The sequence below is a fragment of the Zootoca vivipara genome, chromosome 7 (genome assembly GCF_965207765.1).
Source record: "Zootoca vivipara chromosome 7, rZooViv2.hap1.1, whole genome shotgun sequence".
NCBI classification, from domain to species: domain Eukaryota; kingdom Metazoa; phylum Chordata; class Lepidosauria; order Squamata; family Lacertidae; genus Zootoca; species Zootoca vivipara.
The window spans coordinates 35,724,580-35,749,885 of record NC_142590.1 but is presented as its reverse complement, the minus strand read 5'-3'; the positions used below and the strand labels follow the sequence as shown (position 1 = coordinate 35,749,885).

Genomic DNA, 25,306 nt, shown 5'->3' with positions numbered 1-25,306 from the left:
TTCCTGGTTCCCTTTTCTCCATTCCTCAAGAGCTCCTAAGTATTGGTAAATCATTTTACCCGACAGTGCATCTCTGTGCTGATAAGATTTAATTTTGAACAATTATGATTTATGTTTAATCCTGTTGAGATCTAACACATTCATTAATCCAAATGTATATTAAATAGCTTCACATAACAACAAATTCTCCAGATGTTTTTATCCTAGACTCCTTGCTAAAGTAAAAGTGTGTTTAAAATGTTGCTATAATGAAAGCTGTAGATCTAAATAAACTTGAATTTGTTTAAATTATCTGTCCTTATTAGTATAGCAGAAATTGTTGCAACATTTTTAAACCTCTAAAAGGTCAGTATCTGAAATAATAGAGAAGAGAATCATATTCAAATCCTTTCATTCACTTACAGTTTACAATCCATTTGCATCTTGTAAGGATGTGTCTGAAACATAAGCCTATTTTCGATCACTGACTTCCAAAAGTTTCATGCCTCAGCTGCAATAATAGGCAAAGACTTATACACAGCTATGTAAATGGTGTTTGAATTTATGATTGTATCATGTGCCTGTCATTGTATTTTCCACCTGCAAAGCTTCCATAAACCAGTGTATTCTGAATAGCCATGATTTGTTCTCACTGCTGTATGTAATCTATCCAGTAGAGTACAATCATGGTTGCAGAAATGGCTTTGGGAGACACCCAGAAATTTAACAGTAAGACATCTGAGGAAAAGGAACTGTAAAATTTAATGGTACAAAGTATTATGGTACTATAGCATCTGAAGAAAATGTTAATGACATAAAATTAGATAGGGGTACGTGCGGGGGAGGGGTACAGAAGGTTCCACCATCTTGGATTGTTTAGCTTTAATAAAAATGCAGCAAAATGGCTGTAAATGCAGCAGGAGGAGCTCTCAATGAATGAATGAAAGACATTTCATGTTTTGTAGTAATACCTAGGAACGGTGGGGGAGAAGGCTAGTAAGAATGCTGATGCTTCTTGAAAAGGTGTTTCAGAAGCTGCTCCAAAAGGAAGCTGCTAACATTCACAGGTGTTTTTTTTTTAAGAGAACTAGAAAATAATTTTATTTCTCTTTATTTTATTTATTTGGACACATCAGGAAATCAGAATTTATATGCCATTCACATGTTTTAATTATTCAACTTTATGTTTCTTAAAATAATGATTATGATGATTTCAGTTATCATGCATAGTGGCATCAGTTGAGTGCTGAGATAGTTGTTAGAGCCTGGTAAATAGATTAGGTCTTTTAAGAAAGAAAATGAAGGTTCAACATTTTGGTTGATGTGTATAGTTGAATAAATGGTGTAAGAGGCTCGGTTCCTATTTTTTACTTTCATTGCACAATGGTTATTGTAATGTTCATATGGTAGATAAAATAGTAAGTTAGAAGCCTAGGAATGAGGCTTCTTCAAAAGGCAGGCGCTTTAAGTCCCAATGGAGTAGCTTCTCCCCTCCTTTAAATGAGATATGTTTAAAGAAGAAGAGGGAGGCTGCTTTAAATACCACTTTTTTCAAAGAGCTTTAAGAGAGACCCACCCCCACTCTACTCCTGTTGTGTCTCTGGAGGGTCAAACAGGAGCGGGGGGTCAGCAAAATTTGGAGGAAGGGTTAAAAAGGGGCTCCTCATACTCATAAAAGTTGGAAACCATTGGTTTAGGCTACATTCCTTCATTTCTTGCACATATTCCTCCTCTTGATAGATAGTGCCCATATTTATGTTGACATTAGTAGTCAGTAACTTTCATTCATATAGCAAACATGGAACTGTGCTGTATCATGATTAGAAAGGTATTTTGAGGTGGTTAATTAATCAATCTATGGCATTTTAAACCAGAAAGGTGTTGTTTTTGGTTATGGTATGCATTTTTGTGTTTTTATATTGTATACTTCCCTGTGATCTTTGGATAAAGGGCGATATAGAAATTTGATAAATAATAAAAATAATAGTTCTAGAGTGACACTGGATTTAGCATCTAGAAGTACACTGAATTCCACCCACCCCAAATCTTTGTATTACCTTTGGGAAGAGAATAGAAATTGTGACGTCATCATTTTTTGTAGTGATGGATGATTTACATTTAGCAGAACTGTTCTTCAGCTTGGGAAAATGTGTAAAGTTATCCACTGAGCAGACAGATATTGTAAACAGAATTCATATACAGCTTTCTCTCATTTACTGTATTTGGAGAATGCCCATGGATCTTTTCCTATTATGTAATAGGAAGCATTGATATTTCCTGACTAGTGAATACAAGAAGGTTCAGGATTTTAAACCATTGTGCTGCTCTACTGATTCATAGAAGATGATGAATATGAAATATTCCTGCACCCACACTACAAAGTTGGGTTGGAGGTTTGCGAACTGCAGAATTCTGAAAGGCCTTCCTGGGAGACTTCATCATCTATTCCATGACCCCACTAACCTATGATTCCATTTTTGCTTGCATTTGTGCATTTGGTGGATGAACATGACATGCATGAGTTGGAATGAACAAAATAGCTTTATACTTAGGAAAATGACACATGAATGAAAATTTTGACAGCTTTAATGTGGAAAAATTGCTCCAATTTATAGTAATACAAAATTGATATGTGTACACCCATCAAGATCAGTATTGACTAAATTTTCTTTTTATTGTATACTATATTTAAACTATTAACTAAAAAATAGAGTAAGGAACGCACTGTTTTCTTGAAATAAAATTATTATGTTCTTTTTTTGCCATTGTGAGCCTGAGAAACATAACTAGTTTAATTTAGATCAAGTGAGAACTGATATGGACAAGTTGTTGTGCGTTTGAATGAATATGCAGAATTAAAAAACACAGCAACCCAAAGTTCCAGCCATTGAATTTGTTTTAAAAACTCATAACTTTCATTTTACATTAGTGAAGTGTGTTTCCCATTACTTCTACCACTAAATATTGACAGAAGATGAAACCATGGGAGTCCAAATGCTTCTAGGGTACCTTCACACCAGGGCAGTTAGAACATTTTAAGTGGCTTAAAGTGCTTTAACATTCATATGTACTCTTCTTAAAGTGTTACATTAAAGCACTGTAGGCATGGGTTGCACCATTAGATTGCTTTACAAGAACACCATTGGGTGCCCATTGAGCTCATATTCTGGTGCCCCCATATGCTTCAGGACTAGATGAATTGCAAAGGAATGTAGCCTCCTCCAAACAATGCTAATCCCATTTGTGAATCCAATGCCCTGTAGTTGCAACTGCAGTATTCATACCAAAGAATAATGGATGCTTAATTTGATGTAGACTAGTACAGCAACTCAAGTGCATTTATAAATTGCCACTATAACTAAATGAAAGAGGCTATTCTCAGAAATATGCAGGCTATGGGAGTTATCTGACTTAGTCAGAGTCCACTGAATAAAATGGACTTAAGTTAGTCGAGACTAAAATGTGTCCATTGATTTCATTCAGTTTACTCTGCGTATTAGTCAGATACCACATGATATCAGGAACATTGGCATAAGATGTGCTAAATTAGCATTTTGGATTTAAGTTTATTTTTTAATTGCAAATACTGACAATCTTTGCTGTCTTAAGAATAATGTCATGTGGCTGTGATCATTTTAGAAAAAACTAGGTTTATTTTCGCTTGTTCCTATAACTTTTCTACTTGCATGCAAGCTCTTTTACTGCTTTTATTAACCCATTCAGAGAATGTTTCAGTTCTGCTGCTTAGACAGAGCACCATGCTCATGCACCATGAAATGTGAATGATGCTATTTGCTTTGCAACATCTAACTTGTCTTCCATACCTTTCCCCTCTTAAAGGACAAAATAATAATAATAATAATAATAATAATAATAATAATAATAATAATAATAATAATGTTGTTTAAATACTATACACACTTGGTACTCTCAGTGATCTCTTAACCAGAGAAATAATTAGGTCCACAATTCCCTAGCTACAGTAATACAGCAGCATCAGATTCTGCTAAAGACCATTCAGTAGACCCTAAAATATGCTTTTAGAAATTAGCAGTTCTTGTTCAAAACATTTAAATTAAATCCTCAAAATTTATGTTCTTCATGTTCTTCTGAATGATGAAGCAGTCATATTTTTGGATCTAATGGGTGCCACCACTTACATTTAATTAATAGATTATTCCTGAAGTCAAGTATGTCATACAAGCTGTCAAACACTTTTTTAAAAAGCCACCTCATCTAATACATATTATTATGAGGTGGTTGTAAGATATGTCAGTTTGCACATTTATACTTTACTTTAAAATCCTGCACTAAATTATATTAGTGGTCCAAATCTAGAATAAATTTGTTGTGCTTAAATGTCATTGAAATCAACTGGGCAACTAATTTATGTCCGTCATTGCAATGAAACTAGCTTCCTCTGGATTTGGACCAATGTGTGTGTAATTTTGAATATTCAGTATTAAATACATTATCTCAGCAGTTCTTACAACTCAGAAAGAAAAAGCATCAGCTCCAATAAAGTACCCAGGGGCTGAGACCCCCTACTGAGTTGTGGTGGTGTTTGAAAGCGACTTCTTGATTTGTATTCATGCAACACAATTCTCTCCATGCCCTTCCTCCCCAAAGGAAGTCCCACTCTGTTCACTGGACCTTAATCCCAGGTAAATGTGAATAGGACTATATTTTAGCCACTATGCTATACCAGCTATCATTCAAAGACGTTTCACTCAGTCTGATGCCCCTCAGAAATTTTTGGCCATGAACACTTGACCTCATGTTTCTGTAATTCAGTAATCTCAATATGAATTGCTCTTCTTGACCACATTTAGACTGTATCGTGAACTTACTAGAAAGCACTTACTAGAAAGCAAGCCTCCTTGAACACTGTGTCTTACTTCCAAGTAAACATGCACTGCATAGGATGGCACCGCTAAAACATAGCTGATATAGCCAATTAGCAGCCACAAGGAGAACAGCTGATATTTGCTATCACTCATAGCTGCCAAGTTTTCCCTTTTCTCGCGAGGAAGCCTATTCAGCATAAGGGAAAATCCCTTTAAAAAAGGGATAACTTGGCAGCTATGCTATCACTACATAGGTTAATGATTAGAATTGCCTTGTGTGAGGTTGAGTGACTATGTAGGCATAGGCAAACTTGGCCCTCCAGATGTTTTGGGATTACAATTCCCATCATCTCTAACCACTGGTCTTCTTAGCTAGGGATCATGGGAGTTGTAGGCCAAAAACATCTGAAGGGCCAAGTTTGCCTATGCCTGGACTATGGCCTTATAACTTTTTGACCCAGTGTACTTCTGTTCTGTCAAATTTTGACTGTGAACTTTACACTGTTTGTACAGATGTTTGTACCTGCCCATTGTAAAAATGCTATTATCCAAACTATAACAATCAGATTTGTATTGTTTAGTAATTTAAAACAATAAAATCCAACACATCAGTTAATATAGTAGTAGAATTAGGAAATGCCAACAGTTTGAAAGGAAAACCATACAAGGTATTAATGGCACAATCCTATTCATGTCTACTCAGAAGTAAAGTCCCTTCAAGCAATGAGAATCCTGTCCTTTTAATGTATTTGTTATAATACACATGCTGCAATCCTGTGCATATTTATCTGGGAGTTAATCCCAGTTCATCCCAGCAACATGTGTATTATAAAGAATACAGTAATAATACAGGATTCTCATTGCTTGGAGGGAGTCTGCTTTTTAAATTACCTCACTGATTTTCTGTTTTGATAATGCTGCTTCTCTCTTTTTGTGCATACGTGCTTGTGCATACAGACACCAAAATGATAAAAAAGTGTGTTGTCTGTAGCCTCTGTTTATCAAAGATCTTTTAAACGGAACATTCATTTATTATGGATAAATTGTATGCACAAAGTACAGACTACAGACTTGATATTAAACCGACATAAAATTAATGGTTTGTATCCAACACTTGGCAAGTGGAACCTCCCTTCCTCTCCTTTCCCCATGAACCCCTAAAATCTGCTCGGGGGATGGTCCCCAAACCCTCAGGAGCAGATTTTGAGGGTGTATGGGATGGGGCTGGAGGAGAGAGCTTCTATTGTGCAAGTAGCAGGACATCAGCATTGGATAGAACCCCATCAGTCATATCATGCCATAGCTCAGTGATAGAGCACACATTTTGCATGCAGGAAGTCTAAGGTTCAGTCCCTGGCATCTCCAGTTAAAAGGAGGCAATTCTGAGATGAATGGACAAATCTGCCCTGGCATAGTGTAGTTTCCTATGTATCATCAGCTTTGATGCTAATAGGACCAATGTCAGAAGAGGGTCTTCACTTCTGTGAAAGATATTTTTTTCCAGTGAAAGCCTCTATTAGCGGTAAGTTTTAAAACAAACAAACAATTTCAGTATTATAAAATACCATTCAGGTTGCACTACACTAAAAGGCTCTTTAATTTTTTAAAAAATAAAAAATCTCCCACACAATAGAACCTCAGAAATGGATGCTGTTTGTAACTCAGAAACCTTTAACGTTGCAGAAACATCTGGAACTCTTCAAGGCATTCATCCAGTCCACCCACCCAGTTCCCAAAACACTGTCTCAGTTTTGTGCATATCCCCAGACCTTTCCTACCCTTGCTGCCAGGATATATGTACATTTCACCTCACTCTCACTCAAGGGTTTAACAGAAGCAGGAACCTGTGGGCAGGAGGCAGATCTACTCTTGGTGTTCAGCCTCTGTGGTTTCAAAACTCTGGGCAGTTTGAGACATTCAACACCAGAACAATCTCTTTAAAATGTATATATATAAATGTATATATAAAATCTAAACACTGCACCTACTGTAGTTTGAAAAAAATGTAAAGAATAGGGCCTAATAAGAATGCTAATTAATAACATGTCAGCAAAACAAAATAAAACAATACAAAATTGAAAAATCCTTCCAGTAGCACCTTAGAGACCAACTAAGTTTGTCATAGGTATGAGCTTTCGTGTGCATGCACACTTCTTCAGATACACTGAAACAGTGTATCACTGAAACTGTTTCAGTGTATCTGAAGAAGTGTGCATGCACCCGAAAGCTCATATCTATGACAAACTTAGTTGGTCTCTAAGGTGCTTCTGGAAGGATTTTTTTATTTTGACTGCATCAGACCAACATGGCTACCTACCTGTAGCATGTCAGCAAGTTTCCCTCATATATATATATATATATATATATATATATATATATATATATATGGATGCATCTTAATATATATTTCTTCATGCCATTGATGGCTAGCCTTTGCCCCCAAAGACAATCATAAATAAAAGTGAACCTTCAAGCTTGCTGTTGTATGCAATTTAATTTGTCCTTTAAGTTTTCTATCTGCTTTCTCACCCCCTTTCACAATGCATAGGCTGTTGTTCCATGACCTAGCATTATTAAATTGCACTTATCAATCATTCTTGCCAGGAATGCCCTCGCCAACTCCATTAAAGAAGTCAGAGAAGTCTGGTTTCAGCAGTCCCTCGCCTTCGCAGACCTCCTCCCTTGGAACGGCATTCACACAGCATCATCGACCTGTCATTACAGGACCCAGAGGTGAGGCCTGACAAAAGTGCACCAATGGGCTTGGACTTTAACCATGGTGCCCCTAGCCATCAGGGTGTGCTATATGGATAAAGTTGCTATTTCAAGTGCCTGAAGGTTTTGGAAAGAGAGTAAACAAAGATTAGTCTGATTACCTTAGTCTGATCTAAAGTGGTTTTGATTGCCTAGGAGTCAATCTGAAGAAGGAGCGTGGCTGTGTTTTGATTCAGAGTGAATTATATTTTCATATTTTGGGGTGTAAGTCTTAAGTGTTCACTGTGTCTCGTTCAGCAAGGAGCTATGCATTCTATTGCTTCATCATTTTAATCTTTCAACAATCCTGGTTTAGCATTGTGTGACATTTTGTATTCAGTTTGTAGGATTCATTGTTCCAGTCCATAGGCCCTCATCGCCATCGTCTTTTAAGGTTTTAGATAACTTTTAGTAGCTTAGTTAGTTTTCATCAGTGTATTTGTGGGTGACTTAAAATAAAACACTTGACTGCTCGGTTTCCAAGGGGTGAATAATTGGTTAGAAATAGCTCTTCAGATTGAAACAGAAAATGAAGAATGCTGCTTAGTTAATTCATAAAGACTACATCTGTGCTTAGTAACAAGGTGAGGAAATCACTTGTTTTCTGAGTCATCCAAAATTTGAGGAATTTGCACCTAGGAACTTTTTTTAAAAAAACACCTTCTCCCCTGCTTAGTGGCATTCATAAATAAACTTTTGCTTTTAATAGCTTTTATCCCAGACGATCACAAAATAAAACGGCCAGTTGTGATAGAATTATGCTTCTTCCTGCAGCATTTTGGTTTGTTGGACATACTAACCTGTTACACATGTAACGCTTCCTTGGTATATATTTTTTGATAAACAAGCTGTTCATATTGGACATGTCTTCTCAGAAGGAAGCCCCACTGGGTTCAATAGAGCTTACTTCCAGATAGGTAGGTATAGGAGTACAGCCTTATTGCCCTCTAAATTGCACTAGTATTATAGTATTATAGTATTATAAATTGCACTAGTAAATTGCACTATATGTACGCCAACCAAAGTATCAGAAAATAGTGTGCAAGCTTTAGAGTTCTTCAGAACTTTGAAAAGTTTGTACATAAAAGGGGAAGCTAAAGGCTGCAGAATCATGGCCAATTACATGAGGGCTGAAGCAGCAGTGAGGTCAGGTCTGTCCGCCAATGTATCTGCCCTGCCCTGCCCCCCCCCCCCGCTTCCTCTTCACTTTCTCCTGATAAGCAGCAGTGACTTCACTGCTGAAAGGTTATTGCTGAGCCTCCATGCAACCAGGTGAGCCACCCCTGCTTTCAAAGAAGGCTTTTAAGGTGCTACATAGATATCAGGTGGCTCCAATACCTTTAGTATAAACTCAAAGCCCACCAAATAGCACTGGTGTGCAAGATGCCACCACTCTGAAACTTTGCATGGCTTTCAAAATTATTCAGACAGAGCAGAATGGAATTATTTGCAGTTAATTAGGTAGCAAGTTGCTGGGAGGCAAGCATGCATTTTAAAAATGCTCCTGATAATTGGTGAAAATAGAAAGGTATTCATAGGATCAAAGTTACATTAACAGCATATTCAGCTGTACGCCAGCTGACTCTGAAGTCTGCCCCTGAAACTCAAGGGCAGCCTAGACCAGGCTCCACCAGAGTATTGCAGTGCCATAGATAAAGTGGCATAGGCAGGCTTTACATGGTGACGATGGTCCATCTGAGTGCCGCTGGTCGAGAAAAAGCTTTCAAGCAGATACAGTGTTCTGGCTTTGCAAACATTTGTCCACGCTAAAGGATAGAGCCACTTCTAGGGATCTTAGGATTCAGTGCTAGTAGGTATAGGTGCCACACTTCATACTTTCTTACAACTTTTAGAAGTTTCATCCTGCCCCGGAATTTCCTGAACAGAAGTAAGGGGCAAGGTGCCCCCTAGAGTCTAGTCCTTGATCATCTGCAGCAAGGTATAATTTTGGGCTTTTGTAGACATTTTGTCTTTCAGATGCACAGTGGCAAGTTCTTAGTTAAACCAACTGATTACTCACTTACTGGCCACTTAGTTGAGGTGGCCAGGCCAGGGTTGTGTAGATGCACCAGTGGAATCAATACGGCACTCCCACCAGTGTGTCTGCACAACCTCAACCCCTAATTGGCAGCATCCTGGTAATTGGCAGCAACCCCAGAATTCTAATTCTTGTGTGTGCAAATAATAGAAAGTACCAAGGTTATATCAAAAAGTAAACAAAACAAAAAAACAAAACAAAACAAACTACTGCAGAGTGGGGGGGGGGAAGAAAGCAAATATGTATCACGTGCACCTATTTTACAGATTTCTCAATCATAAACCCCTTATCCCCCTATGATTCCATAGGCAGCAACTCTCCTAACCTGGGGGTGGAGTGGGGTGGTAATTATCAGCAGGGGTCACAGCTGGGTAGGGAAGGGATAACATCCCTTCACCACACACTGAAGTACTGATAATTAGGAGGACCCCACTAGGTAAAGGAAAAAATTGAGACATAAATGCATGCTACACATTAAGCATAACATGAAGTTTGACCCTGATTTAGCAAGTAAGTGTCATTGTTCAACATCAATGGGCTCAAACCATCTTAGAACCTTCAACAGCAATTTTAACCTAAGGAGGATTTATGCATTCTTATCCCTGGATTTCATGCTCACCTGGTCAGATTTCAAGAGGCTCCATTAAATTGCTCGCTGCCAATAATCATGCAACTTTCTGGACTAGTTTTGCATTTGCTCAATACAGTACACTTTTAATTTTTGTTATTTATTAATTCCCCCCTCCTTCCTCTCAGAGGAACCCCTGTTCCCTACAAGTTAATAGCCCCAAGCATGTGGAGATAAAAATCTCAGTCAAAGGTAGAGCTGACAAGCTGGAGAACATGTAATGGCCATAAAAGTTATAGAAGTGTATAGAAGTTAATAGAGTTATCAAGGCTACATCTCTTGGCAAGACATGGCATATCTACACTAAGAACCTGATGTATGTCAATATGTCTGTGACTGAAGATTGGTCATAGACGACACCTTCTGCTCAAACATGATGAAGCTACAGTATTTGGGTTTGTTGTGCCATGGGGGATGGAGACTTTGTGGAAATTAAAATCTCCATGTACCATTACTTAGATTCATCCTATACTGTGGATATTCTCATAAAGGATGTGTATGAATGCTTTATATCTTATCGAATAAGAGAAAGAGGGTGTATGGGTATTTTCAACAACTGAAACAAAGCTTAAGCACTTGTAACTTTAATTCCTACTTGCATTTGTCCCCTTTCCCTATTATCTCATGTACAGCTCCCTTTCGGTGTGACTTTTTCACTGTCCACCTTTTTCTAGACTTTTCAGATTTTCTTTCCTTACCAAATGTTGAAATATAGCTTGTAATCCTCTTGGGGCAGAGACCTGTGTTCTCTTTTTTGTGTGTTACTCCCTAAAGCACTTGTGTACTGAAGGCATCTTAATAATAATGAAGAATGCAGCCTGAATTTGCCTGTGGATTTAGCCTAAAACATTACAGTTGGAACTTCATTTGATGCATATATGCAAACACCTTCTGCAAACATTTTTTAAGCTTGGACAAAATTACCTGGCAGTCCAGTTTTCTTCACTTCTAAAACACTTTTGTTTGCAAAGCACCAGATGCATGGACATAGCTCCACAGTACTATCTTGCTGCTACAAAGGGTCGCTGAATGAAACAGCAGGAAAGCCATGGCTCTCATACAGAAAGCAGCAAGGCAAAGACTCCAGCAAACACCTGTGCTATAGAGAGCTGCATGTGGGAAGCTGAGCCCCTAGACGGTGCTCCTCTCGATTATTCATCACTGCTGTGATGTAGCCATCTGAAAGGGAGTGTGGGTTTGCCTATCAAAAGTATCAGCTGAGTAGTATGTGCTAGTCCTGGTGTTTTATTGCCTGCTTTGTCTGTACTTATCCAAGGCAGATGAGGCATCATACTAGCGTTCAATTTAGAAGTGGAATGGATATCCACGATTCTCTGCTCCAACAACAAACTGTCATACAGTACATCCAATCACACATGCAGGAAGTAGATAGTTTCAAACGGACCTCTGTGCTTCTAGTTTGTGTGAATTTCTAATTTCCAGCAGAAATATAAGCACTAGTACAACAGAGCTGGAGCCTTTCATTGACTAAAGCTCTTCTCATGCATTTTAACCCTTTTATGTTCCTCTTGTGAGGGGCATTTAGTCTTGTGCCTTCTTCACTCAACTATGAAGCTTACTGTATCATTGCGAGGCAGTCACTATCTTTCAGCTTATTCCAACTCACAGGGTTCATTCAGGGAACTCAGGGAAATCAGCAGCAATAGCTTAGCTGCACCAGATTCCACCAGATGCCATTTTCCTCCCAATAATAAATCTTTAAAGAGAAAGGTGCTGATTTGAAACATTCCTGGAAGTAACATCCAGTGCCCTGAAAAATCTTCTTTTGTCCTGCTGACTTCTTCCACTAATAATTTTAGCTGGTTGAAATCACTGACACCAGGAACCAGAACTGCATTCTCTTCGATCCCTGATGTCTGTAAGCAGGGGCCAGGCCACTTTCTTCTGCCTGGGTATTGAGATCTGAATTCTCACTGGCTCTGAATATGTGAGATGTTAAAAGGAAGATGGGCTTGGGGGCACAAACCAAAATATCACACACACACACACACACACACACACACACACACACACACACACACACACAATTTCCCAGTATGAAGGCCATCCTTTGAGTCTTTGTGCACATCGCACCAAAATATGAAGTGGGTTTCTAATCATATTCAGTATCATGGTCCTGGAGTCAGATTCCTCAACTTCAGGCGAAGCTCTCAGGTGAACCTGTGAGGCCAGTTGCGCCTGCCCTGAAGATGTGATGCTGCTCTCCTCTGAGAAGGACTCCACTGCAGAAGACCCAGGAAAACTTGAAGCTTCCCTTCTCCATTGCAGTAGGAGATTACTGGAGAAGCCTGGTTTAAGGAAAAGCAGCATCTTGCAGCACGTGGGGCTGACAATTGGGCTGCACCTGCTGCTGCTACTGCTATATAATGATTCAGTTTAAGCCATGTTTCTTGCTGGATAAACTTCTGGGCATTATATTGCCCACAGCACAGCCTGAACTCTGCCTTGTATTCATATCTGAACCTTGTCCCACCTTGCCTTGTCTTACATCTCGTTTGGGCCTTGCCTTGCCACTCTGTGAACTCTTGAGATGAGCACAGAAACCTTGTTGTGAATGGTAAACAGTTTTTTGGAGATATGCCTTTCCTCTTTTTTGGCATTGCATAAGTGGCCACCTTAGCAAACATGTGTGCTCAAGACTATTAGGTTATCTTGTCAGAGCTCTAGGAAGTAACTTGTTGCAGAATCTGCTGTCATAGACCTGTTGGCATCTTGTGCTTTCAGGTGGCAAAAAGTAAGTTGCCTTCAGTCGGGCTGTGGGAAGCTGAAGGACTAAAATAATGGATAGCAGTTGTTGCAGTATATTGTTGACTTTTTAAACATTGATGAGCTACAGTTGATGCTGTTCTCCTAAATTTTCATCCATAGTGTATCATCAGCACATGCCCAACTGAAACTCTGCCTACCAGTTTCAGAACCAACAACAACATAAAATGTCATTGGAGAGTAAACAGTGCTTGGTTACCATATGTGGTTGCTCCATCTACTCATCTTCTATTATCTTCGACTGGTGGGGCCCTGAGGCCCAACCTAAATTGATCCATCAAATTATTTTTTCTCCTCTTTGCTTGTTTTTTGAAGATAAGAGGCAATTGCAGGGAGAGAGGGTGAGAAACTGCCAAAGAAAAACACTGTGCAAAGCCCCTGATATAAATGGGTATTGAGCTCACCACCAGCACCCACACTCAAGTAGCTGCTGGGCAGCCTCAGTACAGGTGCCTCCTCTGTCAGCTCCTTATCTTAAATTTCCCACAATGCCCCAGAATGCCTGAAGAAGCATTGCCCCAGTGCCTTGTGGGATGTAACTGCTACCTGCTCATGGGATAGGGACAGGAGTCCAACCAACATAGGAGGGGATCCACTTTTCTAGTGCCCCCCCCTCAAACCTGGAGTTCCCAGGACATAGCTTATGTTTAACTGTGTCTCAGATGTGAAAAGTTTGAAGACTACTGAATTAAATATTATGACAGCTGTTGGGGAAGATACTGCTATAGGATTTGATTAGAAACTCTTCCCTGTTCTGACTTACAGTATTTGTGCTCTTACATTCCACTCTGCAAGCAAGACGCTGGCAAACAGTTAAACCTAGACCTAAATAAAAGTCAAGAACCGTGTAATTAAAACTCTACCTTTATTGGATTTTAAAGAGTTGCCCTGTGACATAGGAAATATTTAGATGAGTAGCTTATTTAACTGATTTGTATGTGAGTGAACAGCTTAGAGGACTACTACCCTAAATTAACTATAAGGCCACCCACTGAGATTGCCTCGTAAAGGATCCTGATTGCTTAGCTTCATTATATGCAAGCATTCAATAAAATGCTAGATAAATGCATAACTAAAAGCTCTATTACACTAATAATTTGTGCAAAGATAGATGTGTGGGACACCATGCTGGGTTAATTTGTCATCCCTGCAGCAAACTTCTAGAGATGGCCTTTTTAGTGAGGAATTGTGTTAATATGTTGTTCCACTGAGGACATGTTAGAGCAACAAGATGACTTGGTCGCTTAATCTTTTAAAGAGGCAAAAATGCCCTGAGGGAAAAGTGGCAGGGAGAAGAATGGGGGTGATTAACAAAGTGGACCTAGATTTAAAGTTACCCTAACAAAAGAGACTTGATTCTGCCTATATAAGGGAAGTGGGGAAGAACAGGGAGGCGTTTTTTTTTAACACACTAATAGGATTTCATGCATATCTAAAATAATAACATAAAAATTGAATACCCGTAGACCACAGTATTTAGCCTGCTCTTTTGCTGATTACATATTCAGTTTCGTTGCTTTTCTTTGATGTGTCCATGGAGTTAAACTGTATGCTTTGAACAGAGTATTGAACTGTAGTATTTTATGCTAAATTTCCTTTTATGCTAAATTTTCCATCCTGCTCAGACATTCACACACCAAAGTCCATTATTATATTTAAATCCAGAACCCATGTTTAAGCACCAGAGCTCAGGATTTCCAACCTCTCGTATTGACAGAACCATAAATCACATTAAAGTTAAGTGAATTACTGTACCATGCAACTATAGCTTTAACAATGTTTATGTAGTATCAGCTTACCATCTGCAGAATAGAAGTGAGGAGAAACACTGATATTCAAAATGGGACTAGGATTCCTAATAACTTAGCAGCAATCTATCACTCTGGATTTATTGGTTCCATTAATATACCCATTTTAGTATCAAAGCAGAATTATATCATTGTACAAACAAAATATATGACATTATTTTACAAGTTTTTATTTAATACACTGCATTCAAGTATGAAATAATTTATTTATTTTTTGGGGGGGGAATTGTTGAAGCAACTAATTACATATGAAACCCAGTACAGACAGTCTGAATACGAGCCTACAGTACATAAGATATTTGGTTGGATTTAGACTTAGTCATGCTTAGTGCAGACTCATTGAAAACAATCCATGACTAACTTAAGTCCCATTGAATTCTGTGGGTCTACACAAATATTTCTGTATTCAGTACATCAGGCATAACGAACCTGATCTTTTTGATGGTGACACCCATCGCCCCTGAACATTAGTCATGCTGGTTAGAGCTAATGGGAGTTGGAGACCAGGGACATATGGGAAGCCCCAGGTTCCTTGTGACAGCTGTAAGTAGAAAGTGTATAATTTTGCTAAACAAACAATTGCAGCAGCAGCAGGCCTTAATCTACCATGTTCTTTATTCAAGAGGTTGTCAGGAGTCCATTGAACTCACCCAAATACCTGAACAATTCATTTGGCAATGCATAGTAGTTTCCATCTTTTCAGCAGAGTTTGTTACATTTTTATCCCACCCTTCCTCCAGAAGCTCAGGGTGGCATTAATGGTCCTTGCTTACACAACTACTCTAGCCTCTGTGGGTTGGATTTGGCTGACAGATGGTGACTGGTCAAAGGTTGCCCAGTGAGTGCCCCACTGAGTGAAACGTGTCTGATCGTCTTCAGCCTGGGCCCAATGTATGGTAGCTGGTTGCTGTAAAGCTGAAGAAACAATTATCACTTGGCAATAGTTCTTTGTTGAAGGCCACCATAGAACCTTGCTCTCATCTTAGCAGTCCTCCTTCAGCTCTTTGCTTCAGTAATACCAGCTCCTTAGTCAGATCATCAGCTTCCCTTTAGATGTCAACCTCTGCTGCCGTTGTTCACTGTTGCCCCTTCTATCTAAAGGAGTACATGCTAGGCACAAGAGGGTACCAGCCTCTAAATCCGAGCCCACATAGGCCTCCTCCCTCATTTAAACATGGTTGCGTGGAGAAAAAAACTTTGGAATAGGAGAGATAAAAGTCTGGAGAGACAGACTGTTTGCACAAGGGAGGGTGCAGAATCCCAGCTTCTGCCTCTGTGGGGAGAATTAGGCCATCCTCATTTGCATGTCATTTAGGGTTAAAGAGCAGTTTAGCGAGGTTATGACAGAGATAGACATGTAAAGGAGAAATGGTCTGACTGAGGAAGTCCTGGCAGAGAGAGAGAGATGCTTATCCCCAAAGCGCACACCTTCAGAAACCACGAGTTAACCAGCTAGTCCCTCTCTTTTAGCCTAACCCTTTTCACAAGTTACAGGTAGGTAGCCGTGTTGGTCTGGCGTAGTCGAAACAAAAAAAAAATCCCCCTTCCAGTAGCACCTTCAGATACCTCTGAAGAAGTGTGCATGCACACGAAAGCTCATACTATCAATGACAAACTTAGTTGGTCTCTAAGGTGCTACTGGAAGGAATTTTTGTTTTGTTTTGTTCCTTTTCACAAGGTTATTGTGAGTATAAAATGGGGTGGAGGAAATACGGGTATGCCACACAGAGCTCTTGAGGAAAATGGGATAGAAATGTAATAAAATAAATAAATGAATAGGAGCCTAACATCATTCTGTGTGCAGTCTTAAATTAAGTTGGTTTCCATATAAATCAGTAAATAGTAGCATACCCTATGTCTTTCATTTACCACTAGTTGCTCATCGGAATTATGTGTATATAAAGTTACATTCAATGACAGAAAGTGTAAGGCTGCAGGGTTTTTTAGGACTGCACATTTGAATAAGAATAAGGTAGAACGATATTTAAAACCTCAGTTCTTCAGAGGTGCCTTGTTGTTAGTTGGTGCTTCTTTTAATCTTAGATTTGGTAGAATGTAGGTAGAGTAGGGAAGCCAGTTGTGATCCACCTCCCATGTCAGTCGGTGGCAAAACTACCATTGATTAATGGAGCTGGATTGTGCCCAAAAGCTTTAATTTTTTTCAAGCTGTTGGTTCATACTTCTGTTCTGTACCTCTTGAATTTTATTATATATATATATATAGAAGTTCAAGTTCCCTTCAAAACTTCTGGCCTTCTGCCAGCTTTCCTTATTAAAAAGTCACTCTTCTTATTTCTGATCAACACAGCTGTTGCAGAGCGTTTCAAAGCATTTCACATCAGCCAGCATGGTGGCTTAGCCAATTAGTACTCTAATACGGTCATTTTTGAAAACAAGTACTTTCAGGGTAGAAAGGGTGGGATACATCTTACATAATTTGAACTGGCACTTGCTTTGCTTTAATGTTATGAGAGAGGTTGCAGATCACAGTGAGCTAAAGCATCTCAAAAAGATTGAAAAGGAAGTATCTAAGGAAGCGAACTACAACAATGTTTCCACTTTAATGCCTTTTAACAAATACTTTTCAATTGTAATGAGGCTAATTAGGTCTTTTTTTATAAAAAAAAGGGAGCTGATGGTACATTCTCATGCTTCATTGTGACTTAGCTGTTGCTGTTTTTAGAAAGAGGAATTCATGTTTAATGAATTTGTTAATAAACTTAGATATATTTATCTGCATTGCTTTTATCTTGTACCTCTAAAACCAAGAAAACAAAGCATCCCAGGGAATTTTTCTGTCATCAGAACATGGGAATTGCTCATGCTTCCATTCCATCCCATGCAGCTCCCATAGTTATAGAATAGCCATCATGGCTAGTAGCTGTTGATGGCCTTGTCCTCCATTAATTTGCCTAACACATTTAAAGCCATCCAAGTTGGTGGCCATCACTGCCTCCCATGGGAGAGAGTCAAATAGTTTAGCTATTCACTGCTCAATACTTTCTTCAGTCTGTCCTGAATCTTCCAGCATTCAGGTTCTTTGGCTTTTATGAGAGGGGGGGGGGGGGGAGAGAGAGAGAGAGAGAGAGAGAGAGAGAGAGAGAGAGAGAGAGAGAGAGAGAGAGAGAGAGAGAGAGAGAACCATTTCTGTATTCACTTTCTTCATGCCATGTATAATTTTATGCACTTGGTTACGTTGCATTGCATTTGCCATTTTATTGCTCATTTACTCACTTTGGAGAGATCATTGTGGAGCTCCTCACAATATCTCTTTTTTTGGGGGGGGGGAACCAACAACACTGAATATTTTGTATCATCTGCACACCTGTCCTCATTGAGGTTCTGATTCCAGAACTGAGCTGACCTTGGAGAAAAGATGCTTCATGAGAGGGGGCACAAAGAGGTGTGCCTGTACTCCTCACCTGTGCATCCATATTCCTGTTGGCATTAGATCCCTCCATCATTTTCTTTCTATGTAACCAGGATAGATTTGGGTTTAAACACACTGCGTCCATCTGTCACATCAACTTTGGCTGTCAGTTTGAAGCTCTGTCTGCAGTATTGATAGGGTAAAATACTGGCCTTCCATACAGAGTAGTTACAAGAATTACAAATGTATATGAAGTAACCTTAGTGTTAAACAGGGACCTGATCTGGCGTTTGAAAGCCCCAAAGGCAGTCTCTGGCCCTCATCACCACCACACTCCACACAATGACTAAATACCGTAATCTTAAGGACTGGGAAATTACATTGGAGTCCTTGGTAGGCCCTTCCCCTTGCCCTATCACCTCCTTCCCAACCAATTTAAATAAAGAGCACTGTTGCCAAAGTGGGTATAGACTGAAATTTGCAGTTTCCAGCTTTTTGGAACCAAGGGGAGCCACCTTTGAATAGTAGAAAAGAAGACAGCTGAAGGGAGTGTTCTGGTTGAGAAGTTGGGGAAACAGAGATTGAGTAAGCCTCGCCTGTTTTGGTATGTTAGAAGGTTTTGGAAGACAAGCATTGCCATGTGGGTAAGGTGTCCTGCTTCCCACCTAGCACATGCAGAAAGAGGCTCTTAGGTGTAAGTCAGAAAGGGATATTTGTTCAGGGCAAGTGACAGTATAGGCTTGGCAGCAGATACAGAGTTCAGGAGTCATGATTCAGGGGTTTGGGTATCAGAAATAGACTGAAACCATGTAGATGTCTCCAGAGCACATTGCTTGCCCCCACCTCTGCTTCCTGCCTGCCACTCCTGTCCAGCTTCCTTTAATCTCCCCACCCTCCACCAAGCAGATGTACAGTAGAGTAGGAGGAGAGTGGGCTGCAGAGGAAGAGACAGGGTGGCATTTTCTATGACTGGTTTTGATGGCAGATACAGTTCCAGTGAAGGCAAAATGCAGAAGGTTGGTACACTGGGGTCAAATAGTATGGGGTATTTCCAGAAAATGCTGCTTCTGTTACTTTCTCCCCCTCTTTCATCAAAACTGGTTTAAAATTATGGGTGCGGCTTTCTGAGCATTTGCTGGGTGGAAGTTATGTTGGAGGGACAAACATCCCTGTTTCCTATGATGCAGAATTACTAAATGAAAACATGCTGCAATATTAAAACAATATAATTTATAAATGCTTCCGTGAAGGTCAGTATTGTGGTTACACTGGTTACCAAAGAGGAAGCATAAGATTGAACTGAAATGTTTTACCACTGAGCCTCTTGGGCTTGCCGATTGGAAGGTTGGCAGTTCGAATCAGTGCGACGGGGTGAGCTCCCGTTGCTCTGTACCAGCTTCTGCCAACCTAGCAGTTTGAAAGCATACCAATGCAAGTAGATAAATAGGTACCACTGCAGAGCAGCTGTCAGTGAGTGTAAACAGTACTGAACTAAACAGACATCATCCTGCAGCATTGTTGCAAAGCAAACATGGCACCAAATTAGTCAGTCATAGAGAATGAGCATACTGGGCCAGTTCAAGGAATTCATATTAATAGAATTCTTATACTGTATTATGCAAAGTTACAGTAGGAAATCAGAGAGATGCTGAGAAGTCGACAAAATATTAGTATAGAACTGTTTATGTTAAGTATTTCAGATTGAAAGTGAATTCTTTATTTGGAGAGAAACAGATTCAGAGCAACTTTTAAGGTTACTTTGTAATGATAATGCTCCAGTTTTACCGTTTACAAATCTTTACATTTTAATTTAGATACATTCCAACACATATTTTATTATTTGACATCACTACCCCCTTCTTGCAACATTTTGCTTTATTGTTAGGGTATCCTTGGTAATTATTTTTAATGACTTATGACCAGCATACCCTGGTACCATAAGCCACTTATTGTTAATTATTTTTTATAATGATAACAAATTGTGCAATAAATCATAGGATTCTTTTGTTGCAGAACAATTGACAAATCACAAAAAAATATATAACTGCACCGACCCTGTCTTTCTCACCATACCTGTATACAGAGGTAGTGAAAAACTAGGAAAGTGAGGATAAACCTGTTTAAAGTGAGAACGGCACATGCTATACAATGGCTTAAAGGCATTACAATTTTATGATTTTTCTCCTGATTAATGTAACATCTTTGGACACATCGTTTCACATGTATTATTCGCCTGACAGATCTTTAAGCTGCAACATGCAAACATGGGGTGATAAACATGGGGATTTTAGGGTTGTAGCCAATGCTAGTCCAACTCGGAGTAGACATAGTGAATTTAATAAGCACAACTAACTTGTGTCCATTAATTTCAGCAATTGTACTCTAAGTAGAGCTTAGATGACTACAACTTTGAGTTCTGAGTGTGGCAGTGATAAACATTTCATCTAGTAATGAGAATTACAGTTTCTCAGTAGAAATACTCAGTTATTATTTGGTAACATATGATGAGGACTGTAGAACATACTCAATTCAGTTCCAGGAAAAGGAAAAAAGAAGAAATTCTGCAAGGTTTGTTACCATTCATTCAGTGTAGGTAGAGGAGCTGTTGTTTTAGCATTTGCTGTTTGAACACGTACAAATAGAAACCGAACTATTCTCAGGATGTGGCTTGGTTATGCCTCACTTGGCCAAGAAGCCTATGATCAAGACAGTGCTTATTGTCACAATTAGCAGTCTGCTCAATTACCAAATGAAAGGGCCTAGCCAAAGTCATGGCCCAGTCCCTTTAGTTTGCAACTGGTGTTCCAATTTGTAGTCGAGCTGGATTTAAAGAAACAGAATAACAGAATAAAACAGAATAAAAAAGGAAATTGATATAGTTGGGTGGGCTTGTCATAGAAGATGGATAGAAAGAAAGCTAGGGTGTGTGCATGGTCAGAATCAGAGCAAGAAGCAGGGTTTAGCACAGCTTGAAACTAAAGAATAGATGGTGCCCAGGTGAGTTTGGAGACTTGTACAGAGTCTGGAAATGAAGCAGTTATGTAGTTCGAAATAATTGTAGGGTAAGATTTTAACATGGCAACATGTCCGAGCAGCTAGATGCTCAATGTGGTAGATGAGATATGCAGAAGGCAGCTTCCTTTGTTCTAGCTACCGGTAATAAGAAGTGATGTTTTAGGATATTGTAAGATGCTTATATAAACAGAATAGCTACTACTGGCTGACTTTACAAAGTGAATGTATTTTGGGACAAAGTCATGTTTAGCACCTAGACAGCTCTTTTCTGGAGGTGGAAAAGGTCTGTACCCTCAGCGACCATGCAGGTTTAGTTATCTACTTCTATGATAATCTGGGCTCCAAATATGTAGCTGGATTTCTGTCACTACTGGGTGTGTTGTAGCAGTTAGTATGAGCTATTTCTTCATGGGGAAAATAAATATAGGGTAGTATATATGTTTTACTTAGAGTAGACCAGTTAAAGTGAATGTATACACAACTAAGGTAAGTCCATTAATTTCAATAGGTCTGCCAAGAGTAAAACTTAGTTGAATACCACTCATAGCCCAACATAGGAGCCATCTCCTAGGGGCTAAGGATCATTTGGGGCCCCCCAATAAAATATTTGATGGGGCCACACACACACACCCCAAATTGATGGGCAGTGTCATTCAGATGCTGTGTGTGCACCATGTTATGAGATCGATTAAGCGGGGCAGGGCTTATTTTGGTTTAATCTTCATTCAGCTATTGCTTTGTACTGCCAAGTTGTATATACACCCAACGTATTAAGCATGCTTCCAGACTAATGCAGTCTATTCTCCTGTTCACGTAGTGACTTTCAAAACTTTTATTGAAGCAGTTCTTTGTGGTTTACAAATGCAGTGCATAGGCATAGAAAGATATAAAAGTTTAATAGTGCTGGTTGAGAGAGGATGTCTATATACTTGGTCAGAAATAAACCCTAATGTAAGAGGAGCGATAGCATACAACCCCAATGGACTACTGTGATGCAGTGGAAAGAAAATAAGCAAAATTCAAAAAAAAAAATCCAGATACATTGGCTTATAGAGGAATAAATGTGAACATATGACATTTCCCCAGTATTCCAATTCCAATATTATTGTTGCTGGGTAAATGTACATCCCACTCCCACCAGATGCATTTTGGACTGCTGTCTTGAATAGGTTTGTGTGAGTTACTTGAAAAACTACCTGGATAGTGCCCTCGTCATGAAGAAGGTAACAGAGAATAGATCTACTCTGTAGACATAGCAAATAAAATTTAAAACTGTTATCTGTACCATAGGGCTATATTACTGCATGGTACCATAGAAGAAAATATCTGAATCTGCCACATTTTCTTCTATAATTACTATCATTGTCACTTGAGTATCCATGCATATTTCATTGTTCTGTGTGCCGCCCATGTCTCCTGCCATTAATTATAGAGGAGTGAATAAACGTACCCATTTTGGAGGAATTTGTGTGCAGGGGTTGTTTCCTGTTCAGTGTGGAGAAATATGAGATGCATACAGGAATATCGTACCATATTACTAACTGAAAGGTAGTAGTCAAGCCACTGTATCTTAGTTTCAGCCTCCTTTACCTTCCCTAATACAAAAATTCTGCTTGTAGTATTGTTGTAGGGGTTATTGAGAGCCAGTCTATACATAATTTTAATCCATGGCATATGAATTCACTATCTTAGATTGCTAACATTGCCCTGGAGTCACATTTGAATGACCAGTTTTCACTTAGAAAGGAAAAAATGAAAATGTTAGTTTACATGAAAGCAAATGACTTAAAAATCACATTTCTCCATTGAGCCGAAAAAGTGACATACACAAGGGCTGCAAGAGCATCATCATTATATTATTGGCCATTTATAGCCCAAAATAAAACTGGTCCCTATGTGGAAACCAGAATTAAGCAGAATGTCAATTAAATCAACTGTAATCTCCCAAATACATTTTTTATTGCTCGATTCATTAGAAAGGCTCTTAAGGTAATGAATAGTCGTCACTTTTACCAAGGACTTCTGGCTCCGTTATAAATGATGACCACTAAAAATGCAGAAAAGACATTTAAAAATCTGGCTGCATTTAAGCTCTGCCTCTATATTTGAAGTGCTACAGAACTCCATATGACTTGATGTATTATAAAAATCAGTACCTAGAACATCAGGCACATACTCTAGGATGTATAGACTTTTTTTGAGTGGGGAGGATTTTTTTCTTTTAAAAATTAAAGAGCTATATTAAAACAATTGAAGTTTCTATATAAATAAATTTATAAATTTGAACTGTGTTTATCTAACGCCTTCTTTTCTTTCTTATAGCAAGTCCACATGCAACTCCATCGACTCTTCATTTTCCAACATCCCCCATTATTCAGCAGCCTGGGCCATACTTCTCACACCCAGCAATCCGCTACCATCCTCAGGAGACTCTGAAAGAGTTTGTCCAACTTGTCTGTCCCGACGCTGGTCAGCAGGCTGGACAGGTGGGGTTCCTAAATGTAAGGAAGCCATTTTATTTCTTCAGACGCTTTTGTTTCTGTGCCAAATAACCATGAAATTAGGCTAACCAGTGTTTTTTTTTACATATATAAAAACAGGGCCTTAATTTTTCACTGCTACAAACTATGAAGAGGGATTCAGCCAAAGATGTGCATGTTCAGGTCCCACTGAATGTGACTCAAGTTCAGTTAATGTGTTTTTAAACTGCTTTATTTTTACATGCTAAACTTTCTGTATTAGCAGCTCATTGCCATGTTGGTTGTTAGCGCAACTATAGCTTTCCAGGCAAAATATCATAGAATATTGTTTGTTAACCCAGGATATAATGCTGGCAGCAGCCACTACCTATTTATAATGGGATTGCTCAGAGAATGTATTGCTGCTGCTTCTTTTGACCAACAGCAGCTTGGTGTTATGTCCTAATCAAGGAAAATTGAGGTTAGATTTAACCATGGTATCCGCAAACCATTGTTTATGAAACCATTGTTTCAATAAACCATGATTAAGATGAACAACAATTTAGGGGGTTGGATATAATTCTAAAGTACAATTAATTGATAATGTATGCAAAAGCTTCTAATCTCTTAGCAGCCACTTCAGAAAAGAAGAGAGGGGAAATCACATTAGCCCTGAGATTTGGTCACATAAAGCTAGGCCATAGTTCTCTTATTTAGAAAATTTCTCAATTGCTTTATATTGAAAAGAATCTTAAAGTGATGTACAAAAAGAGAAAGCAATATAATACAATTTATTGGTAATCTGATAAAAACCTATTTCAAAATTAGCAATGACCTGGATTGTCCTTCTAGGAAGGACTGGTAAAATAAAAATATAGGGGCTGCTATGTCACCACATAGTTTACCACAGTGGCACGTAGCACTGCAAAACGAACCTACCCTGATGACCACAGTGACCATATAGAGAAAGTAAGGTAGTTCTCAGAAATCCGAAGCCTAATTTATTAAGGACCTTTTAGACCAATACTTAAACTTGACCTAGTAGCATATTGGCAGCAGTGTAGTGCCCTCAGTACAGGCAATAGGTTATTCCAGTTGGCAGCCAAGCAGTCATATTCTGGACTAGCTTCTGGATCAAGTCTACAGGCAGCCACATTTTAGTGCATTACCGTAATTGAGAATAAAATGACAGTAATTTGTGGCATCCCAACCCAACATCCAGTATAACAGCATTTTGTGTGAACTGAACTTCTAATTCATCCTTTAGGAAGACTTTCACCTGCCGTGGTCCCAAAGATTCAGCTTCATGCTTTCTGACTTCAGCACTTCCAAGGTTAACAAAATACCTTGTAATTTTTATTAATTATTTCTTTAGACAGGAGAGTAAGGAACAGCTGTTTCAGATCAGCCACATTCACTTTATATTTTAAAAATGACTTTCTTATAGCACTTTAGATTAAGCTGACCAGTACTTGAACTCAAGAAGATAAAAGTACAGATTCTTATAGTTTGTTATTCTTGAGAATTGTTATCTTTTCTCCTTATCTCTCTGAAAAATTAAATAGTGCTCCAAGATTTTTGGTTGAGCAATCTCAGGTTGTTGTTTTTGTCAAACTTGGTA

At 38.9% G+C, this 25,306-nt stretch overlaps 1 protein-coding gene across 6 annotated transcripts in view; it reads left to right on the top strand.

Annotated features, from left to right (window-relative positions):
* The window catches only part of NFIA (nuclear factor I A), a 281,924-nt gene that overhangs the window by 214,709 nt on the left and 41,909 nt on the right, over positions 1–25,306 (top strand). For 2 of the 6 annotated variants that reach the window (XM_035123743.3, XM_035123740.3), the window contains exons 7-8: positions 7,431–7,559; positions 23,549–23,727. In XM_035123743.3, coding sequence (XP_034979634.1) covers positions 7,431–7,559; positions 23,549–23,727 — 308 coding nt within the window. Of the gene's footprint in view, positions 1–7,430; positions 7,560–23,548; positions 23,728–24,952; positions 25,019–25,306 lie in introns of all 6 variants that reach the window. The other 4 variants (XM_035123744.3, XM_035123742.3, XM_035123738.3 and 1 more) reach the window with 3 other exon arrangements.